At 38.4% G+C, this 24764-nt stretch overlaps 1 protein-coding gene across 3 annotated transcripts in view; it reads left to right on the forward strand.

The window, feature by feature from the left end:
* Window positions 1-9675: 9675 nt before the first annotated feature.
* Window positions 9676-24764, forward strand: part of HERPUD2 (HERPUD family member 2) — a 37972-nt gene continuing 22883 nt past the window's right edge. For 2 of the 3 annotated variants that reach the window (XM_069461775.1, XM_069461776.1), the window contains exons 1-2: window positions 9676-9983; window positions 10186-10610. In XM_069461775.1, the coding sequence (XP_069317876.1) occupies window positions 10464-10610 (147 nt within the window). In that variant the 5' untranslated portion in view covers window positions 9676-9983; window positions 10186-10463. The remainder of the gene's footprint in view (window positions 9984-10185; window positions 10611-24764) is intronic. The other variant, XM_069461778.1, reaches the window with a different exon arrangement.

The raw sequence follows: 24764 nt of genomic DNA on the forward strand, positions 1-24764 counted from the left end.
GAGAAAAGCTACAAACATATAATAATTGTGGGAGAGTCCAGTAATATGTGCAATAACAATTCATAGATTAAAATGCTGAGTTTGGCAGAGAAGGAGTTAGCAGGAGAATGGCCTGTGGTATAGCCAATCATTAAATGAGAGACGAAAGTGTTTAAGAGATAAGACTTGGGTACAATGCTGAAATTCCTGTGGTCGCTTTTCTCTGTTTTGCTGAGTAGATAACAAGCAAGTTTATAGTTAATGAGGGATGCTGCTTTCAGCTGCATGAGATTCCGAGCAGATGTCTGAAGAATGATGTCCTCCCATTGCTTCTGAACTTTGTCCCTATGATGCTTCTGTGGTCTTTTTGCTTAAAACCTTTTTTTGGTAAATCTCCATATGGCCCAGATTCTCCCAGACACTCTACTGTCTACTGTCACACACAAGATAGAGAACATGAAATGGTTGCACAAAAATCCTACAAAACTGCAGCTAGAAATGATGTTAAAGAGAAACACCTTGAAGAAAATTCCAGGGCTCTTGTAGCAACAACTCTGTCAATTACTAACTGCGTGACCTCAGCCAAATTACTTCTCTACAGCTCATTTCCCTCCTTGTAAAATAACTATTATCATTTAGTCCATAATATTTATTATAACTATGCAAAAAGGATTGTGCTGGACAGCAATGATATAAAAATGGTTAAGGCATAATATCTAGCCTCAGGGAGCTCACAGTGTAGTGAGGAAGACAGACTTAGAAGTAATTATTATGTAGTAAATGCTATATTACATTTCACATGGAAGCATAGGAAGCAGCTAGGGATACGGCAGGATAAGTTTGAAAGTGGGGGCTCAGGGTTTATCTTGAAGGGATTCAAAGAGATCATTATATAACAACACCTAGCACTCTCCACAGTTGTAACAGGTACTCCACTAATGTTAAGTTTCTTCGTCTTCATTCTGGAGTGATTTTATTTACACATTCTTGCAACAGAACTGAGCATTTTTGCAGTGGGCAATATCAAAGCTGTGAAACATAAATCCCTTCGGGAAGATAAACTCCTGCATGCTTTAAAAATGAATGTTATAAAGACTATACTCAAGAAGCTGTCCTGTTACTCTCTAAGGCTTGAAATTTAGCAAGTTTTCTTAGTCAAAAACTAGCTTGCTTTTTCAAAGACTCAACCTAGTTTCAAAGACTCAACCCTAGGGAGTCACAAAGGGAAATACACAAAGAAATTAAGATGGGAAAAAGAATGTGACCTCAGCCAAGATTTTTCTCAAGAACTTTGGCCTTTTCTCTTGATCAGTTATATAACTATTTAAAAATTGTTATGCATGTTTTTGGAAATCTTTTCAAGACAAGACAAGAACTATAAAAATCTGTAACTTTGGAGTGCTAACTCCTTAGAATGAATGACTGAAATGGGTTTCTGGCATGGAGCATTTGAACCACTTGACTTAGCTGTCATTCCCCCACTCCTCACACCCTTGTCAGTCAAACTAATCAGTTATTCTGCTCATCCTAAATCTGGCCTTGGAATTTTAACACAATTAATTAGGAAGCCTCCACCGATATAAATTGTTGTAGATACTGACAGTCACATGGGAGGAGATGGTGGAGAGTGTGCAGAAAAAGATGAAGTTGTCCTCAAGAACGGCACAGTGGGGAAGCGGGCATTAATAAAGGTGAAGTAGACATGTATGCCTAGTCGTGCAGGTCCATCTTATTTCCTGTAGCACAGCTGGGTGTCTTTCCCTAGTGGCCAAACTGAAGAATCTCAGCTAGGCCTGAGGAAAAGCAATGGATGGAATTTTAATGAAGGTACAATCTGGGGGAAACGTGAGGAAAAATTGGAAAAGACTGAGGAAAGGAAGAATCATGTAACATTTCTGTTTGCATTTTGCAAATGGCCCTGGCCCACTTTGATATAGTAGATCACATCCTTCCCTTACTTTGTTCTGCTTTTGGCTGAGACATACGGTGGTTGAGGGTACCGAAGGGCCTAGGGCACCTCCCTCACTTTGTTTTTTATAGTGACTTGTGTGCTTGCCTTATTTTCTCCTACTAGATTGCAAACTCCTCGTAGGCAAGTATATCTTACTGTTCTTTGTGTCCTCTATAATAGTGACTGCCACAAATATTAATGGAAATGGTGGCTATTAAATATCCTTGAAGTTGAGCTTAGAATCCACATACCTCTCTGCATATAATGGTCTTCAATTCAAAGCATATACTTCATCCCATAAAATATATCCACATTCTTCCAGGGTGCTGTCTCCCAAGTGGCACCATAAGTAGGAAGTTCTTCTCAATGGCAGCAACCCCTGAAGATACACCTGGTCTACAATGAAGAGCCACCACAGAGCTTTACAAGGATGCAGGTGCTCCCCTCACGAATGTACCTCTCAATGCTTTAGTGAAGAGAGTGTTTTAAGGACCTTTTCATGGAACATAGAGGGGGTGGGCATGCTGGTAACACATGATACAGTTTAACATTCCTATCTCCCTACACCCTTGGATTGATTTTTCCATATCATACCAGAAAAGCTCTGGCATTTCAGCTGTATTAAAATGTAGGTTGCCACTGAGTCCAAGTTTCAGTCAACAAACCAATAAATTTTAAGAGCTACCTTCAGCTGCATGAGCTAACGTGAAATCTGGAATCTCTAACAAGTATATAAATTAATTGGCCCTATATTTTACTCTCTTTGGTCTAACACCCTTAGGATACACTCCCATACATATTCCCCAGACTTCTACTGATACGTTATGTATTAGCAAAGACTTGAAATTCTTTTAATGTGTAAGCTAGCCCTTCCTGGGTCACAGTATGTTCCCCTGTCCCTTTGGAGCACACTGAGATTTAACCATAGTTATAGGTCCAGTGGCAGGCAATAGGGGGTGGTTATGATGGCTCTTGAGGAGAAGGAAGAACTCCTTTTAAGGAATCTGCCCCAGGTGAGGTTATCATAAAGTTTTCAAACAAAGGAAGGCTAGTCTCCAGAGGGATTGCTACTTTCACCAACAGGCAAAACTTAGAGTAACTTGGAGTTTCAAGATTGTCAGCATTATCTGGGTTCCAGCAGAAGTGCCCGTTGCAATTTTTAGGATCCCATTTTTCAGCAATCAATGCTCTTTAACATAAAAAATGGGATGTCACCGTGAATTCAACTATTACTATAATTCGGCAACCCTTACAATGAATTTAGTGCTTGATTTTCAACAATATCATCCCTATGTCTGCAAGAATGAAAAGGTTCTTTTACAGTTGTCATGGAAGCATTCTGGTCATAGACTGTGACTTCAGCTGAGAGTTGAAAGACATGACCTTGTCATTTCCTTTCTATAAATGCTTAAAGACATTCAGAAGAATCTATCCCATATCACTGTCTTTATAGTCATCTTCACTGCCATAATTGGCAAATGCATCAACCACTGGGTCAGCCACTTGCTTCAGTTGGCATGTCATCACAACTAACCACAGAAGATAGTTTGATCACTTGTTATGCCCTGGTATGCCATGGATTTCTAGCATTTCATTTCCCACTGGGGAAGAGCTCAGCCAAAGGGTATAACCAAAACCAATTATCAGATTTTATCTTTGTGTGTCCATCTCATGGGACCACTCCTGCTACCAATTCTGTATCAGTCAGGGTCCAATCAAGAGACAGAAACCACACAATATTTTTAACATGGAAGGTTAAATATAAAGAATTATTACTTATAACAGGGAATTAAAGTAATAACGGGATGTCTAGTAAAGTGCAAAGAGAATTCTAAAGAATATACGAATAGCAGATAGATATAGGGATCAGCCACTGTCGTTAGGGCTGAGACAGACTCTCATTGAAGACGTCCCATGACTGGTTCATTGGATGTCAGAGAAATGTGCTGAGGGTGCAAACCTATCCAAAGGGTGTGGAGGGAAGCCATTCATGGAGGGTGTTGTACTGGTGGTACTCCACTGCAAAGCCACTTGAGGAGTTCCAGGGAAAGCTCTTCATTGGAGTTGCCTGCAAAGTTACCTCAGAGGGTTCCTGGAGAAGATGTTCATGGGAGGTGCTTCACACTGCTGGCCATTAGGCACTGCTGGGACTGAGTGCTACAGAAGCCACAAACATTGTAAGAACCAGCCTAAAGGAGCACACTATATAGATAGAGAAATTTCTCCTTTCTCCAGTGTTCCTCCAATGCCCTCTGTGGACAAAGCTTAATTTCATGCCAGCGGGAAAAGGAGACATATTTACAGGATTTATCTCTATTATCACAAAGCAGGCAATGAAAGGTATATTTGGAGCCCTGAGACAATAATTGGCTCAGTAGTACATTTCCTTTAACTGGAAAAGCTTCACAGTGAGGATCGAATTTCACTGGGGCTCTGAAAGGCATTACAAAATATGCCTCTTTGAGGAGCTGATAAAAGTCATGGACTCTCCCTTCAGACAAATGCCCATGTGTACAAATGCACACAGTCCTATAGACAATTCACGGGTATATGCATCTCAGATGTCTAGCCCTGAACCTAAATTAAGAACATCTGGGTTAGGCCAATGACTCTTCTCCAGCTTTGTTTCAACTTAGTGACATATTCTTAACTTTATTTGAATGTAGAGTAGCAAATGTAATTTCCCCCTACTAAACTATATTTGCTTTTTAGTGACAAAGACAAATGTTTGCAAAATAGAGCCAATGGTGTTAGATAGTTCTAAATTTGGGAAGGGGGTGGGGGAGGAAATTGGCAAAAGACCTTTGGGAAGAGAGAGGCTGATTGCCAGCAGAGGGAAAAGCAATTGTAAAATAACTGCAATACTGGTATTGGGATTTGGACTTGGACAGTAGCATGCAGAAGGAAAGGGGTATCTATCATGACCTGCTATGCTCTGGTAAGGTACATTATGGTGGCTGGCCTCCAATATGAGACCAGTGGTCCTTACCTTCTGGTATTCATACCTGTATTTCCTCTCCACTCACATTGACTCAGTGCAGCTCTACGTAACCAAGAAGCAATGATGTAGGTGACAGTATGTGATTTCTAAGATTAAGTCTTAAAAAGCACTGCAGCTTCTTGGATCTCTCATTCTGGGGAATCCAGCTGCCATGTTGTCAGGACACTCAAGCAGTTCTGTAGAGAGGCACACATGGCGAGGTACTGAGATTTCCCACCAGTAACCAGCACCAACTTGCCAGCCTTATAAGTGAGCCAACTGGAAAGTAGATCCTCCAGTCCCAATCAAGTCTTCAGATGACTGAATGCCAGCTGAAATCTGAACTGCAATGTCATGAGAGTCTCAAACCAGAACCGCCAGCTAAGCTGCTTCCAAATTTCTGACCCACAGTTTTGAAGGTAATGTGTTTTGCAGCAATAGACAACTAATACATACATTCAAAATTCTCAAAGGGTGAACAATATAAGGGATCCTCCTCCCCAGCCCCCCCCCCCCCACCTGCCCAGGTCACCTAGAGGAGCATCAGTGAGATGCTACGTAGCTATAATATTTTCCAAGCATTATCCTAAATAAGTCATTAGATTGAATCATCAGAAAAATTAGAGGTTTCTGTTTTAGCCAAATGGTCATTCTAAATACTTACTGGACACATGGCTCCTGAAAAGCAGGCAATTCAACTGCTAAACCAGTTTAGGTGGATTTCTATTAATATAGAAACTAATAAATACAGATTTGTCTTTATGAAGACTATTCTAAGAAAATCACATGTCTGAACTACTGTGCTTGTGGTGTTCACCATTAATTTATGAGGGCTATTACAAACTAGCCCAAAAGTGAGCCACTGTTCTGAGAGATCTGGAAACTATTCCTAAGGATGGTTGAAAAATCTAAGGCTGTTTAGTCTGGAGAAAACATAAAGAGCATTTTCTAGTTGTCTATTTGAAGGCCTGGCATGTGGAATAAGAGTGAACACATCCTGGACTAATCAAGAGGGGAAGAGTAGGCCTAATGACAAATTATAGGAATGTAAATTTCACTTCACTTATAACAACCATGGCTGTTTAACAACAGGATATGCTGTAGTGAAAACTATGGCATTCCCTCTCCTTGGAAAGGTTTAAGCCAAGTTGGCTGATCTCACTTCAGAGATGTGGTAAGAATGATTCATTCTGGCAGTACTTGGAAGACTGATCTATAATAGATGACCTCTAAGATGTTGTTCCTGAAAGCCTTTTCCTCCTGAAAGTTTCTTGTTACCAATGGTTATCTCTAAATAAGACATATCAATATAGTGGAAACAGTGTGCATTCTAGTGGAATCAGAACTTTATTTGGAACTTACTAGCTGTGTGTCTTTGGGCAAGACATTTACCCTCTCTGAGCTTCAGTGTCCTCACTACCTCTCAGGGCTGTTATGAGAATTCATTAGATGACACAATAGTCAAAACACCCATTTGATGACATTTAATGCATGTGTGGTTTTCTTTGTTCCATTTTCTATAAGATGATTTATGATCAAACATCTGGGACCAATTAAGATTTTTAAAGTACAGTACTGAAATGAGCTAATTTTCCTAGGCTTCCAGTGTAGGTTTTCATTTTTTTTAAAAACAATAAACTTGATTAAGATTTGATTACATACTTTGTGACACAGCATCTTTAAAAAACTGACTAAGATGGTGAAAGTGGAAATGGAAGGAATCAGAAGCCAGATGGCCAGTATCATCTTTGAAGTCTGCAACTGCAAGATCATCACTAATGTCTTTCCTTCCAAGAGAGCTATCAAACAAACAAACAAACAAACTATACTATTCAACATGATAAAAATATTTTAGCTGCCTGGAAGATATTCCAAATTTCTCTATGAAAAACTCAGTGACAAGCACTTTATTTTCTTTGAATTTTTAAAAGAAACTGGAATCTCACTGAATGAATCAATACCTATTTCCTAGCTGACCTTTTTACCTCCAAGATTAAAAGAAGTGGAAGTAAATAAACATCCCACAAATACTGGAAATCAATTTTTATTTACAAATAATTTTCTTTAAATTTCTATTTTCTTTGTTAACAAAAACAGCTACCCCACCGGCAGAAATCATCCTGAATTACTAAACTACCTTACATGTGCTGAAGAGTTAATATTGTTAAAGTAAGGAAGTATTTATTATTAACAATCACAAATCTTTTATTATCTATTACCATTGCATTCTTAAGATTCTCAGCCGGGCCCGGTTGGCTCACGCCTGTAATCCTAGCACTCTGGGAGGCCTAGGTGGGTGGATCGTTTGAGCTCATGAGTTCGAGACCAGCCTGACCAAGAGCAAGACCCCATCTCTACTAAAAATAGAGAGAAATTAGCTGGACAACTAAAAATATACAGAAAAAATTAGCTGGGCATGGTTGTGCATACCTGTAGTCCCAGCTACTCAGGAGGCTGAGGCAGAAGGATTGCCTAAGCCCAGGAGTTTGAGGTTGCTGTGAGCTAGGCTGATGCCACAGCACTTACTCTAGCCTGGGCAACAGAGTGAGACTCTGTCTCAGACACAAACAAAAACAAACAAACAAACAAACAAAAAAACGGAGTTCTCATTAGGGGCCGTCTTTAGTAACAAATGGTAACTGAGATGTGCAATTATTCTTTCACGTTTCCAATTCTTATCTGCAACATGTACAGTTGCAGATGTACAGTGATTTAAATAGGCAGCTCAATGCTCATGGCCACCTCTTACCAACTGCTGTGATCTTGTATCCCCTCAATGGTAATTATTTTGCCTACCACAAATTCCAAGTCAAACACTATCAATATTATGGGGACCACCCTTTCATACATTGTTCTATACACATACCTGTTTATACATATTTTAACAAAAATAGGATATTTACATACTGTTGTAATTCTGGCCAAGTTCAACATCATCAAAAGCATTTTTGGGTACTTATTTAATTCAAGTGGCTATAAGGTTTTAAGAAAAACCACCATTTTTGTCTGGCACTGTATCATCTTTATGCCTATGTATTTTGATTTGTTTAATGTTCATTGTAATTTTAAATGTTTTTGTTCATGCCAGTGAACCTTTGATGGACTGTTTTAAATAGTGCTTATCACTGTGAAATGCACAATCTATTTTAATATTGATAATTATTAAGGTACACTTCATTAATAATATACCTTTCAGAGTGCCACACGAGATGGCCACGTCACCTCTAAAGGATTCCTGGAAGTCTGAGTCACAAACATAAGTGACAAGAGCTGCAGGGTCATGTGGTAGTTAAGACTTCCTAGCTTAAACAGGAATTTGACAAAAAACAAGAAGTCTTAGGGCAGACAGCCTAGGCTCTCTATAGTGGCACAATGATGCCATGAAAGTCCCCAGCCTCTTTCAATTTTTCTGCTCTGCCCTCCTTGGTATGTAGGCCTTTGTTCTCCTGTTTGTTGTTTCATGAGCGAACTGTGGGTGCTGTTCTCCAGGAAGGAAGACAGGTGTAGGGCAAGGATGAGCTCTAGTTGGCAGAGCTGGACCATTTCTAAATGCTTTCTTAGTAGCCCTGGTAGCAACTTTCATCTCATTGGCTAGAACTGTGTCAAATGGCTGCCCCTAACTGCAAGGGAGTCTGGAACAGTATTTTTAGCTAGAATTAAGGTTCCATTAGAGTGACTGGGTAGCACAGCCAACCTACATCATAGCAAGTTGTCGTCATTCCACGACTGGAAATAAAGGGACTTCACTCATTTCAGATGCGCAGTTAACTGAGTACAGCTAAGACATGGCAGGTGTTCTACCATAAAGAGCAAGGGGAGTGAGGGGAAGGTGTAAGGGATCCTACTTCATTAGCTGTTGAGGGGAAAAATTTCCCGTTGGTTACTAGTCCAGTGGTAGGTAGCTCGGAGTCCTTTCTGATGCCAAGAAGGAAAGAGACCGGCTCCCAAAGCTCCCTGTATTATCTGTACGCCGAAGTCTGGAGCTGTGAAAACGAACTTCTAACAACATGTAACTTAACTATACTGACAGCTAAACCAGTGCAGAAAATGAAGAGTAAGGCAACTTTGGGCAGTAGACTTAACCTTACGTTCCAACGTCTAAGCTGTGAAACAGAAAAATAATACTGCTATCCCAGTTCATCACACGCAGCAGGTGCTCAGTGAACACTTGTCAACTTCTGCAAAGATTAAGAGGAACAAGACGTAATCATTTACTCATCAGCGGGCAGTCACGTAGGCATTTACAGAAGTAAACGCAGGCCCAGAAAGGTTAGCCAGGGTCCCACAAGAAGTAGAGGTGGACTTCAGGTTAACTTAAAGCCTGTAATCCTTACATAGTGCACCCTACGACCTCTTCTCCGCCAAAGGTCCTGGCACCGTGCTTTGCAGACAGACGACTTAAAATTTTCCAAGTGTGATTCAGCATCAGGCAGGACGCTAAATTTTGCAGACAACTTTTGGGACGGTGAAACGCTTCCTAAATCTTCAGGGTGTGGTCAAGACAGGGTAAGCTAGCGCCAGCTAAGCTAGTGGCTAGGCCTCCGTGTGGCTGGGGGCCCAGGCCGAGCGAACCAGCCGGCCCGGGAAGCTCCAAACAGCCCGACCAGCTTCTGGCTAACGCGGAACTCGGCAGCCGCTAACTGGGCCACAGAGGCCAGCAGGCCACGCCCAGGGGCGGGCCGCGCGTGACGCACTTCCGCCCTGCGCCTTCCGGCTTAAAGGGGACCCAGACCTTCCTTACAACAACAACAAAACCACCGCGCTTGCGGCCGGCGCTGCTGCTCCTGTCCCCGCCCTTCTGCCACCTGCCGACGCTTCGGCCGCGCCCGGCTGGTGCCTGCTGTGCGCTACCCAGCCAGTGGGGTCAGGCGGAGAGCCCGGCCGCGCCCTTCGGCCAACTTCTCTCACTGCCACCGGCGCCGCCTCGCGAGACCCGGGGCTGGGCCGTGCTCGTGGCCGCCGCGCAGCAGGAAGGGAGCGGCTGCCGGGGAGAACGCCCGGCCGGACTGTGCGGCCGGCGGCCCTGCCTGGGCGCGGAGGGCGGCGGTGGCGGGCCCAACTGCCTTCTTTCAGGTACCCGCCCCCGGCTGTCAGTCCTGAGCCACACAACTCTTTCCGTGGCCCGCGCCGCGGGGCGGTCGCGTAGGGGCCTTGTTGCGTTTCAGCTTGGGGGTCGCGGCGGGGGCGGGGCGGTGACCGCGGCGGTCGTGTCCTTACCCTTCCCACTTTCCCTTCTTATCGCTTACTCTCTCCCGCCCCCCACCTCCTTCTACAGTCCGGAGCCCGGCGGAGCCCGGACCTGGCGGGGAGAGCTGCATCCTCGGCCCGGCACCCAGACCCCGCCGCCACCGCCGCCGCCGTCGCTGCCACCACCTCTGTCCATCTTGGTACTGGCAATGGCCTTCATATCGCCCGATGCTCTTGTGATTGATTTGGACACGGAATACTAAGAACTCACTGCCGTCCTCATCCCATTCGCGCCGGCGGTAACCACCTCGATTCATTTGGGCTTAACTGCTGCTCCTCTTGACTCCGTCCAACTTTGGGGGCACCATGGACCAAAGTGGGATGGAGATTCCTGTGACCCTCATCATTAAAGCACCGAATCAGAAATACAGTGACCAGACTATTAGCTGCTTCTTGAACTGGACCGTGGGGAAACTAAAAATGCATCTGTCTAACGTATACCCTAGCAAACCCGTAAGTGTGTAAAAAAGCTGGGTGCAACTGCTCTGACGAGCTTTTCGTGCCATAATACCTTACTTCTCCCTGTTTCTCCCCTCCCCTCTTGAATCAAATAGGTCTCTCTTGGTAGACTATGAAGTAATTTGAGTTCTGAGGTTGTGGGTGTCTCCTGAGTGTCCAAACCATCATTAATATCTTCCTGATGAGGTTAAGTTAATTAGGAAGAGTATGCAGAAATATCAAGAGACATAAGAATTGGCAGGCACGGAAAGGACACCATTTTCCTTGGACTTAAAGTCATCAACTTAATATGGGAATGACAGATGCGTCCCTTTAAAAAAAAAAAAAGATAAGCACTACAACCCATATTAGAGCTTTTATTGCATAATAGACTAAAATCCCATTTTACTTTCAACAGTTGGTGCAGAAGTTTGAATAGAAATTGAAAATAAATTTTTTTTCTTGTAAATTTAAGTATGTGACCCCTATAAAAATTATACTTTCAAGACTACTATATAGGCCATGCGCGGAGGCTCATGCCTGTAATCCTAGCACTCTGGGAGGCAGAGGCGGGAGGATTGCTTGAAGTCAAAAGTTCGAGACCAGCCTGAGCAAGAGCGAGACCCTGTCTCTACTAAAAATAGAAAGAATTTAAAAATACATATATATATATATATCTCCCCCCACCAACTACTATATATGTTTCCAGAAGCAAAGAGTTAAAGATGTGGGTTCACTTTCTTCTGACATTACTCCTTTCACATTTTTCACCTGTAGAGGATACATGGACATTTCTTTAGAAGAGAACAGTCCTTCCATTCCCCACCATTTGGTACATCTTTTTATTCCTTTTATATGGCCATATATAGATCATTGTGTCAGTGTTTTCCATTCTGAATCATATCTGGATATTGCAAAGAAAATAAATAAAATACAGACGGACAGTGCAGCTCCATTTGTCCCCAAAGTCATATTTGAAAGGACATGGGTGGTAATTAAGAAGTCTTGGAATAGTTTAGAAGAGAAGAGTAATGTCTTATAAAGTACTGTGTACAAAAGTGAGGCTTTCACATTCTCCATTGCATACATTTTTTATTCTTTTTTTCTTTTTTTGAGACAGTATCTCTCTCTCTTGCCCAGGCTGGAGTGCAGTGGCATCATTATAACTCACTGCAACCTCAAACTCCTAGGCTCAAGCAGTCCTCCTGCTTCAGCCTCCCAAGTATTATAGTTGGGGCTACAGGTGCATGCCACCACACCTGGCTAATTTTTCTATTTTTTATGGAGCAGTAGGGTCTCGCTATGTTGCTCAGGCTGGTCTTGGACTGTTGGCCTCAAGTCTCCTAAAGTGCTAGCCACCACACCTGGCTAAATTTTTCTTCTTGAATAAGTATTATTCAATTAGTAAACCTTTTGTTTAAATAATGAAGAGACTTGGATTTTAGGGTGATAAATATTTTTGGCATCAGGCAAACTTAACCATGGATCCTTTGGAAGGCAACTGTGCTTTTTAGGCTTAACACTTGTTTTATGCACCTAAGTAAGGAAGACATTTGATCTGTATCGAGATATTTGTGAATTAGGACTGTTTTAGTGTTGCAATATTAAGTTTAGTTAGGTTTTTAGTCTTCTAGAATAACTACAGAAATAGGGCAGTTATTGCAAAAATGGGAGGTTTAGAAAAACAACTTAGGTGACATTAGCTGTGTTTGTCTGTACTTTGTGATAAATATTTTTAGTCGGGGGAAAAAAAAGCCCTGAGTATTTAAGTACTTGGAACAAACTAGTTGGAGCTCTCATTTATTGAGACATTTTGTTTGAAAGTTAAAATTTATGGAGAGAGTAACAATTTGAAAATTTCTCCTTTACAAAGGATTTCCTGTTGCATATGATTAGTTTTACACATTTTTGAAGTGGAAAATAGCTTTTCAAAGTGGTCAAAATTGAAAGTCATAAACTTCCATGATATCACCCAAATACCATTTGTAACTACTTTTTTGAGCATATATACTTATATGAGATCTTTGTTTATATTATTAAACCATAAGGGACCTGGGGTCTGCAGTATGTAGACCAAGAGTCACCACTTTTCTAAAACTTTTTTTTTTTTTTTTAAGTTGCCTTATCTGCCCCAGGAGAAGCCTGCTTTTGGCAGGAGTTCTGCCTATGCAGTGCTAATCACTAGTGGAAGACTGTCAGTGCCCTTGTGTATTAGTGAGCTACTTGAGGACAAGATCAGTTGCAGAACTTCTCTCCTCCTTGCCAGCCACGCCTATCTCTTGTAGACACACTGCAGACACTTTTGGAGACTATACCAAATACTATACAGTCTATTAATGACCTAACCTTGTGGCAAACTTTTTCTCTCCTCTGGCAAGTTTTCTTCAAGTGAATTGTAAGGTCTGAAGTTCTTTTCTAGGTTAAAGAGAGTGGGTGGAGCCTAGGCCTGGGGAGTTCATGTATTTATTGTCATAGAATTTTGCTGAAAACTTTGTATAGTTATGAGATTTTTCATGTTTACATTCTGATTTATTTATCCCATAAGAATTGATTTGAAGCATCACAGTTGCTGAGCAGCTGTTTAACGGTACCCCACAGCCATAGGTAGTCCACAACATAGGAATTTGAGTCCTAAAAGTTTACTTTGTGAGGTTGTTATTTAAAATTCAGAGCAGTTTGCTTTTAGCAATATTACAAAGGAAGAAGTTTAGGTTCTTATGATCACCCGTATTGATTACTTAACGTTGATACTGTGTGTGTGTTTCAAGTGCTATTTGGTGTTTAATGGGGATCATTTCTTGTGCCGCTTTCTTGCACATCTGCCTGATGAAGGTGGGTGGGCTTGGAAGCAGAGGAGGGCCCCAGTGCCTTGTAGGAGCAGGAGTCCCCCAGTATGAAGTAGAAAAGCTGATGGCTCTGGTCAACACTGCTCTAATTGAATCTGATAGGTCAGGGGTAGGTGGAGGGCCTTGGTCCCTGTGGGCAGTGGCTCCTAGGAAAATAAATGGGAGCTTCTGGAGGAGGGAAAATGGAGATTTGAGGTTGTCCTTTTAGGATCCTTGCAAGGGTAGGTCACATGTCTACATGCTGTTAATGGAGTTTTAGCTAAACTCTGCAGTCTTAAAATCTTAAGATCCTAGCTTTATGGTCAGATATGGATTTGACTTAATCACAGATAGTTGCCCTGTGGATATTTAAAATTCAACTTTCCCTCCCCCAATAAACTCACAACAGATGTACCCCTCCCCACCTAAAGCACACTTTCTTGGGCTTCATTTATTTATTTAACTAGGATTTTATTGACCTGACATTTGAATATCTCTGGTTAGCATGAAGATGATGTTAAGAGTCCTTTGCTCTTATGAAGCTCAGATCTAGTGGGGGATGCGGACATGTAAGGAAATAGCTATAATATTATGTCACTAGTGTTATACAGGAGGGATGTACTGTGTGCTGTAGGAGCACAGGGAATGGTTAACTCTGGAGTAGGGGTTAAGGGAATGTGCAGCCGTTTCAAGAAAAGATTCATAGGGACATTTACATTTTTGTAAAGAGTTGGTAACGGTTTTAAGCAGACAAGATGAGCCAGAATCATCATCAGGTAGCTTTTTTTCCCCTTTACTATTCTTTTAGAATTAATGTTTGCACTGAGTAATAGAGTACTAAGTAAAAAGGTTATAGATCCTTAGTGGGTTATGAAGGGAAAAGTATTTTCTAGTTCGGAGTTTAGACAGTTGCCATATTTATGAAACCGTTCACAAAGTGGTCATTAAAAACCTCAGATATGAAGTTGAGCACTTTTGGAATATAGTTAACTTTGAATACTATTGATAATTGGTTTAGGACTTGATTTAGGGACTGGGAAGTGCTCCAGTTCATGTTGATAACTGGATAGTTATGAATCTTACACTAACGTGACATTTGGCATCACTTCATGACTTTAGTTTTTCAGATCGTGAGATTGGCTTGTAGTGTGAAATAATTCTGAAATTTTGGTAATTGTTATTAGGTGGTAAAGATACCTTACAAGAAGACCACTTTTACTTGCTTTTCAGATGTTGATCTGAGTTTAGACTTAGTTATCAGAGATGTAAATATCAAAGTGGTTGAACTTGTTATCTAGTAGATTGGATTATCCTAGGGAAAACTTCAAAAGTATGTATCTAACTCCAGTTTGGCACCTTTTCTCATTATCTCCTCTTACTGTCTGTTCTCACATACAAACAGTAACTGAAATGGATCTGACTCACCCTGAATTCAATTTTGAAGGCAAATCTTTCTGGCCCTTGGCTTCTCATTTTTCAGTCTTGGGGTCAAAATTCCTCTTGCTTGTGTCCCTCAGTTCTGGGTAGATTTCCTCTGTCCCTAAAGTAGTCACTTTCATTACTTTGGTCTTCCTGATCAGCTAGGCAGGTTTGTGCTGCTTTTTCAAATTATTCCTTTATTCTGAGATTCTGTTAGAATTAAAGAAGCGAGAATAGAACCAGTTACATAGGTTCTATTCTGAGAATATAACATTCCTTATCCAAATTGCTAGAAGGAAGTCTTACTTTCATAATCAGTGGAAATAGCTTGTAATAAGTCATTTGAAATTTCTCTCTCTTTCATTTTTGTAATTCTCTCTTACCTTACTTAGGCGCGTCATTTTTAAAACCTGATAGTTTAAAAAACTTGGAACTGTTGATTTAAAGGGGCTACAATCCATACAGATAAATTTTAATTTTTGTTTTATAAGACTATTATCTTATAAAATTTTAATGAATTTAAGACGGTTTCATATCATCTAACAGTATAGTTCAAATTTTTAAAACCTTTTTTGAGCAAAGCATACTCTTAAATTAAATGTGGAGGTTGATAAAAAACAGACTAAAAGTTTGAGTGACTACTGACTAAAATTTGTTTTATTAATGTTCTTTGTAGTCTTCTAATGTCTTCATGGAAAACAACAGTACTATGAAGGTAATGCTTTGTTTAATTATGCATCATTGCTTTTTAAAATAGGATTTTTTTTAGAACTTTGTTTCTCTTCTTAATATAAATACTGATTTGATTGTCTAGAATGCTTTTATTCAACTGCTGATTTTATACTAACATTTACTAAGTGGTAGCCTTGTGTACCAGGCAGTTTACTAATCACTTGATAAACTTTATCACATTTGTTACTTGTATACACCTTATGATGTGAGGTTTATTATTAGGTCTTTTTTACAGATGAGGAAACTGAGGCTTGATGACTTTTTTTGCCTAAGGTCATAGAACTCTTAAGTAGTTGAATTGGAATTTGAACCCAGGTTGGTCTGACTTGGAAGCTTAGCCATCATATACAATGTGCATAGTAATGGTTATGGATAATGTGATAAAGAAAGGCATTTAAGGACATGGCCATTTCAGTCATATACTTGTAAACTAAAAAGGAACCAATTGAACTATAAAAGAGGTGTATATGTTTAGATGATTTGTTATCTAAAAGCTAACAATAAATGGATGAATGGATAACATAGCCTTATTACTGTGCTAACACCTATCAGCTTAGTGTGTGGTTATTTCTGTTTATTATGATAAATTATAGGGAAGATATGGGAACATAACATCCTAAGACTGCAAAGCACATTGCTTTGCTCCATCTTTTCACAGTCTACTAGTTTTTATGAAATATAGCAGTTGTATACTTTGGCATTCTCCATTGCATATCAGGTATATATCTGGTATGTGAATGACCTGTGGACACAGCTAAGTGGGGAATGCCTCTTTGGAATTCCAGAGACTGTTACTCTTTAAGCTTCCATAAGCCAGTTTTGCTTATTGTTGGCTGCAAGGAGATAAAGGGTAGAGGCAGTTTGGATATCTGCTTCCATTTACAGTGTTTCTCAGTTTTGTGGAGCTTTAGATTGGCTGAATTTAATGGGAGATGGGAAGGAGATGTGTACCAGTACAAATCCACAGAATTCATTTCCCACAGAAATAATATTTCGTGTACCTCCTGCGATTCAGATCAACTATTTAATACTTGTTGAACACTGGATAAGTACTGAAATGTTAATAGCTACTACTTTCAGAGGACTTGGGTTGCAATTCTTTGAACTAACCTGTTAGATGAAGATTGTTTTACTGAGCTATTAATATGCTAGATATATTAAACGTAAAAATCAATGTTTTAAAGTTAGCATATGGAATTTGATTATGCTGAATTTGGATACACTGGGAATATGATTTTTTAAGCCATAATTACGAGAGACCTATTTAGTTCTTGACATAAAAAAATTAACGTTTTGATACTAATGAGGTGACTTTCTTAAAATATAAAAGTGCTGTTGGCTTTGTAAACTCATCTGTCAGACTCTTGTGAATACTTTAAATGTATTAGTGATGTATAGTATTTTGTCTGTTTTTCATATCTGGTTAAACATTAAAGGGTCAAACACTTCAGATAATGATATTTATGTAAACCTTTTAGAAAGAAAAAAAATCTCTTCAGATTTGGATTTATTTTTGCATATACCAGTCAGTGAGCTTTCTTCGTCTTGGTTTTTAGCAATGTCTGTTAAGTGAGTAGCAAAGCTTTTCTTGGCCAGCTGGTTAAGCAGTTGTTTATTTGGATCGTTCTGTCTTTGGGCTACTGACAGTACTATCAGGATGTTTCCAACTCGTCCTTCATTTTAATATTTAGCTGACTGTGTTCTGCCATATATGACCAGGCTTTGTCTAGGATGGCACAGTGGAGGTGGCGGTAGGAGTGTACATGCTAAGATTCGCTGACTGTTGGATGTAGGAGTGAGCACCAGGAAGAACAGTAGAGGTGGTAACAGAGATGGTCAATTATATCTTACCAGTAAACCTTTTAATTGATAATTTAATTAGTACTTTTAGATTTGCCAATCCTGAATCTTCTGAATTCTTACATTTAAAGGGTATCATGTAATTTTTTAAAATTGAGAGACAAATCAATTTTTATTGTGTTAAGCTACTGAGATCTTGGGGTTTGTTATAGTGGCTATTGTTACTTACCGTAACTAATAAAGAAATAGATTTTTCAATCAAGGTAAAAGATACTGTTAGCAGGTCTGGATAAATGAGAGAGTATATCAGTTTTACAAGTTAAATTTAATTTGAATTACGATCTCAAAATCTGTACTTTTCTTAATGCTGTAGCTTACCAATGCCAAAATAACTACTTGAAAATTCTGGATAAATGAAAGCATATCAGTTTTATAAGTTAAATTGAATTTGAATTGTGATTTCAAAATCTGTACTTAATGCTGTATGTCACTTAAAATACCAAAGTAATTAGTTGAAAATTCAGTTGATTATTGTCATTTGTTATCACGTCTAACATATAGTTTGCCTGATATTTAAATTCACTGATGTTTGAAGAGGCAGTTTTTTTTAAGAACATAAAAATTTTTCAAGTCTCACTTATTACCTAATTTAGGCACCTGAGAAATTTATTTTTCTCTGTTTTTAATCACAGTATAATTAAATAATTCCCTTTCATTTTAAAACTTCAGATTATCTGAAGGCATTTGAATATTCAGTTGAAAATAACATTATTTTTCTTATTGAGATATAATTCACATACTATAGAATTTGCACTTTTAAAGTGTACAACTCATTGGTTTGTAGTATTTCAGAGTTGTGCAGTCCATTATTGTTATCTAATAATTCTAGAATATTTTCATCACCCCAGAAAGAAACCTTGTACCTATTAGCAGTCACTTATCATTCTTTGTTTCCCCAGCTCATGGTAATCACTAATCTACTGTCTGTCTCTAATGACTTGCCTATTCTGGACATTCATATAAATGGAATCATAGTTATATGGCCTTTTGTGTCTGGTGTCTTTCACTTAGCATAATGTTTAAAAGGTTCACCTGTGTTATAGCATGTGTCAGTACTTCATTCCTTTTTAAAGGCCAAATTATATTCCATTGCATTTATGTATCATATTTTGTTTTTTCATTTATCAGTTGCTAGACATTTGTGTTATTTCCACTTTTTGACTATTATAATAATGCTGTTAACATTCTTGTGTAAGTTTTTGTATGACATATATTTTCAGTTCTCTTTCGTTTATATCTAGGAATGGAATTGAATATATAGTGTATCACAGGGTAACTCTATGTTTAACTCTCTGAGGAACTGCGAAACTATTTTCCACAGTGGCTGCACCATTTTACATTCCTACCAGCATTGTATGAGGGTTCCAATTTTTATGCATCCTTGTCTACACTTGTTTTTGCTTTATGTATTTTGGGAGATATCATATAATTGTGTTTTATTTTTGTGTTCTGCTTTTCTGAGGATTTATATTTCCTTGCTGTGAAAAGATAAAACAACTTATTTGAAGTTGACCACTAATTTTGAGGAAAATACTAAAATACTAACACATGATTGCTCCTTCATCATAACCTTATGTCAGTACCACTCATAGAAATGAATCAGATGAATTTAACACTAGCAAGTGTTTTAAATTACTGTTCTGATTCATAGACTAGATATTTTATATGCATTCTTAATGATTACATGTAAAATAACATAAAACAAACTTCAGATGAGTTGGCGCTTCCAAATCTGTGTAAACTGTTTTGGACTTATTAATACTTTACTTAACAAAGTTGCATTTAGCATCTACTTTGTCAGGCCCAGTGCTGGGCTTTGGGAACACAGTAATGAACAAGATGGACATGGACTCTGTTCTTGGCACTCACATTCTACTTTGGGGGGAAAAAGACGTGAAGATAATTACAGATTGTGGTTTGTGTTATGAAGTAAGTAAACAGAGTGTGTGAAAGGGAATACTGTACTGTAATTTTGTTAGTCCGGGGAAGACCTGGCTGAGGAGGTCATTTTAAAGCTAAAATCTAAAAGATAATTAAGAGCCAGCTATGCAAGAGCTGGGAGAGAATACCGCAGGCAGGGAGTGTCTCGAGTTGGGAAAGAGCTTTGGGATCTAAGTGAATGCTAGCTTGGCTAGTGAGTGAGGAAGAAAGAGTATTATCAGAGGAGATTGGAGTGAGACAGAAGCCTGGTCTGGCCATGGTAAGGAATTAGAATTAAATCCAGTGTAGTGGGAATCTATCAGAGAGTGGATTTGAATTTTTAAAAGATCACTCTAGCTGCTAACTATAGAACAAAAGCAAGAAAACCAGGTAAGCGGCTCTTGTAGAAGCCCAGGCTGGAAATGATGGTTTAGAATAGGGTAATGGCAGTGCAGATAGAAAGAAGTAGACTGATCTGAGAGGGATTTTTGGAAATAGAGTATCTGGATTTGCTGATGGTTAGATGTAGGAGGCAAGATGAGAGAAAGAAAGTCAAGGATAATGCCCAGGTTTTTTGGTTTAAATAACTGGGGACAAGTTATTAGGGGATAGGGAAGAAGTAAGAGGAAAGATTTAGGGAATTGGGAATTGAGATCCATTGTAGATATTTTAACTTTGAGTTGTCTGATAAGACATCTGAAGGTGTCAGATGTCATAGCATTTGAATACATGGATCTGGGTCTAAGAGGGAGAGAGAGGCCTTGGATAGAGAGACAAATTTGCAACTCATCTGAAGAACTCCGGATTTTAGAATTGGGTAGAAACTTTAGCAAAGGACCTGGAGGGGCAGAGACCAGTGATATAAATGAAATGTGTACATGCCTCCTAATAGTTTTTCTAAGCCTTTAGCCCTCTTTCAGAGGTGCCAATGGTGAAGGCTGTGGTGTCTTTCTTTTTTGCAAATGTCGGAACCTTTTGCTGAGTGCTATTGGATATTTTCCTCATCCTGCTGAGGGACTTGCTTAACCCAGCCTTTCTGTTCAGTAGGTATGGGCTTTAAAAAGAAGCACTTGAGGTTAAGAGTCTCTCTCTGGGCTACCAGTATTGCTACTTTAGTCAGCTATATTTTGGGTTAAATACAATATGTACAAACTTTTAAATTTAATAATTGTATGTTTTTCTTAAATTGGGACCCCTAGTTTTAGGACTAGGAGTTCTTAAAATCTTTTATTTTGAGTTTTTGTCTTAAGAATTACCATTATTGATAGTCTGAATGATCACTTTCTAGCTGACTGTCATGAAATTTCAGTACCTGTGTTTTTAACTAAATGATCTTCCTAAATATGTTTAACTTGTGTTACAAAGTTTTTCAAGCTTGTTCTGGAGACTGTGGAGTCTCTGTTTGACTGACAATGATTATTATTTCTGTGAAAAATTTGTTTTAAAGCTGCCTATTAGCGAATTATGGGAGTAAACTTTTTAAGTTGGATTGCCAGTGTACTCAGTTTATGTATGTTAGTCCCAAATACTGAGTTTTCTAGCATATTTTTTTCTCTATTTTGTTTGGAAGTGATACTTCTATCTGATTAATTACGTTACTATTACAGCTTAATAGGAAAATGGGGATTACCTATGTATACAGCAGATATTTATATAGATATATGTAGAAGTAGTTGGCAAACACTACATCCTTTCACTAAAACTCTGAAGTTAAATAACTTATGTTTTGGACGTGGATTTCTTTTTACCAACATCAAAATATTTTTCTCTCTGTAGAGAAGGTAAAATAGTTAAAAGATTTCCTTTTATTATTTCTAAATGTTATTTTTAAACTGAGACTTGAAAGTTGTTCTCGTGTGGATGGGGACTTTCTTTTCCAGTCATTAAAAGTGATAGCCATTGCACCTTTAAGCAAACCTATTTTAGCAGCCTCCTAATCATGGTCTTGTACATAATGAACACACACAATCTGCTGTTAGTCATATAACTTTTCAATATTTGCACATAATCTCATTAGATCTTTATGAAATTACATGATGGTAGGAGTAGTAGTTACTAGAAATTAGCACCTAATGTTCATTGAATTCTCATTGGACATAGTGCTCTGTTCTAAGAGGTTTATGTGCATTTCCATTGTTATGAAAATTCAACCCTGTGAGATAGACAGTATTATTGCCCTCATTTTACAGATGAGAAAATTGAGGCACAGAGTGGTGGGATCTTGTGCAAGTTTCTTAACATCTCTTCACCTATATGTGCCATATTCTTGTTTAAGTACAACTCTTCCACACACAACCCCATCCTTATTAGCTACTTAAGGACATTGCTCTTGAAATTGTTTTTTTCTCCTGCATCATCAGTTTTTTCCTTTCCACTGGATTATTCTTATTGGCATATAAATGGTATTTCTCTCTTCTTAAAAAAAAAAAACCCACACACAAAAAACCAAACCTTCTCTTAATCTCACTTTCCTTCTAGCTGTTTTCCTATTTCTTTCCTTCCCTTTAGTGCAAAACTCCTCATCAGTTGTATATTTTAACTTTGTCTAACTATATTCTTCCTTTTCTCTTGAATCCATTCCAGTTAGGTTTTTACCCTGCCATTCCACCAAGATTGCTTTTATCAACATCACTAGTGATCTCCTTATTGTAGGATGTTGTGGGGAAATACAGAGATAAATAGAATAATATGAAGGAAGGACACTATGCTTAATAACAAAAGCCTGGAAACATTGAAATATCCATTAATAAACTGTAGTACTTCCATATAATGGAACATTATGCATTTGTCGAAAAGAATGGAGAAGATATCTTTATATTGCTAGGATATATTAAGTGTGCAAACAAGGTGCAGGAGATATAGTGTACTACATTTCATGTAAGAAAAGAAGGAAAATAGGAGTGTGTTATATTGTTAAAAAGAAATGAAAGGGTAATCCAACATTATAGGGAAAGGGGACAGAGACAGAAACTTCGCTGAATTTACCTTGTTCTGTAGTTTTTAGTTTATTGCCATGTATGTTATATATAATTTAAAAAAAACCCAAAATTAAATAGAGAAAAAAAATCTCCAAATGGAAACACAAGAATTTAACAATGTCAGGTTGGTGAAGTAGCTACAGGAATTATTTCAAGTAACTGAAACACAGTATTTTGACTGTGTATCCCTAGTGGCATGTATGCTAAGGACAGAAAAAAGCCACAAGAAATCTTAAACTTCATTCAATATTGTTAGGAACAATCTTGTTTTTTTGAGATTACATGTAGTAGGATAAAACAAGTCTGTTTGCTAATGGCATATGTTTATTAATGTCATCGGCAAGTAAGATTTTCAGGGTGAGAGAAGATACAAATAAAATGAGTGAAAACTATACAATTTAATGGGAAATGTCAATATGAATTTAGGGTATGTTTCTCTTTCTAAAAAATATATATTTTCTAGCATCTGCTCATTGAAGAATCCTAGAAGTAATAAGCAAAGCACTCGCAGCTCCCAGATTTTGGTGTTCAGATACCATTTCCCATTAAAAAGAAAAAAAATCAAGGCTCCTGGAGCAATAGCTATTCCAGGTATGGGGCAGGATATGTGGGAAATGAACCTGGGGCATTTTGAGCCTGAAAGCAAGGAAGCTATTAGAGATTGACAAGTCAGATAAAAAAGACATAGGAACCGAGTGAAGGAACTCCTACTGCTCAAAGATGGCGCAATTTGAGGATTTAAAAAAATGATGGCAGTACATTGAAAAACAAAATTCCACAAGCTCATAATGACACTTAAAACCCAAAACTCGTTGTCACTTCTGGAGGTTGCTTGGGCAGTCACTCTGAAAATTCATAAAGGGAAACACTGTGCATCTTTGCTACGTTTCTTATGTAGACTAACCAAACAGTTGATGAGGAAAAGTTCTTTTAGAAGAATCATAGCTAATAAATACAAAAGGAATTATAGAATTAGAAAAATAATAGTTTTCTACTTCTTATGAAATCCTGGATTTAGACAATTGAACCTTAGGCAATTATTAATAATAAGGTTGATGGGAACTTTATAAGGAATAGATCAGGCTGACAACATCTGAACTTAGTCATCAGTCTGAACATCACTAAAAGTAGATCAGCCAATCCACATGTAGTACTCTTGTCAAACAAAAAGGAATCTGAATCTAATTGACCCTCTAGAATCTTACTACATTGTACAGGAAGTACAAGAATATGCTATATAATACCAGGAGGATACAGTCAGCCAAAACAGACTGGGAAATTCTACAACAAATAACGTGATTTCTTCAACAAATAAATAGCGTCGGAAAAAATTAAAAGGAAGTGGAAACTGTTAAAAGATTAAAAGAGATACAATAACCCAATCTTGTGTGTGAACCTTGTTTGGCTTCTGATTCAAACCATCTCTGCAAAACACTTTTGAGCAAGTGGGAAAAGTTGAGCTGCACCGGATATTACATAATAAGGAATTATTTATTATGTTGAATGTGGTAACATGGTTATTTAAAAAAACCTTACAGATAATACTAAATTTTTAATAGGTGAAAAGAAATGTGTGATTATTTTCTTTAAAATATAGTACTTTCTTCTAAAAAAAGGAAAGAAATAGATGTAAAAAGAATAGCAGAATGTTGGTAATTATTGAAGCTGGGTACTTGGAGTTTTTGAAGATGGGGATTCATTTTATTCATTCCACTTTGTGTATGCCTGAGAGTTTTTATAAAGTAAAAAAAAAAAATTCATAGAAAGAGACTAATGTCCTTTATGTAGAGTGATGACGTGATATAGAAGCATCTATTAATTAAATATTTGGTCTGGTGAAAAGTGATATTAATAGCTTATGATGGCTGTAATACTTATTAAACTTCTTTAGGTTCCAGTTGAAGTAATAAGTACATTATAGAAATTTATAGAGCATTAGATAATTCATTTTGGCCAGGGGTTAAATCATTCACTATCTACTTAGCATTCATCTTATGTTTATGTAATTTGCCATTCAGTGCCTGTAAGAATATAGGAAAAAACAATTTCTCCTATTATAATCTCACAATACTCAATACCAAATACTTCTGTGACCTTTGTTCACCAAAATACATGGGGATTTTTCCTCCATCAAGCAGGCAATTCTGCAGATACTTCTCTAGAGTACACCATCTGGGTGTCCTCTAATTCAGTTCATTTCTGACACTGTCTACCTGGAGATAGCATCAGATCCTACAGGTTGAGGGCTCAGTCCCACAAGACTGCCCCCCAGTTTAGATACCAGTTACAAGCATAGGTTGTGGTCTGTGCTTTTGACCAGCTGGTTATAAATCAGGGTTTCCATGACCCCTTCCTTGGGTTCAATTAATTTGCTAGTGCAGCTCACAGAACTCAGGGAAACACTTTACTTACATTTACCTATTTATTATAAAGGA

The sequence above is a fragment of the Eulemur rufifrons genome, chromosome 29 (genome assembly GCF_041146395.1).
Source record: "Eulemur rufifrons isolate Redbay chromosome 29, OSU_ERuf_1, whole genome shotgun sequence".
Lineage (NCBI taxonomy): Eukaryota > Metazoa > Chordata > Mammalia > Primates > Lemuridae > Eulemur > Eulemur rufifrons.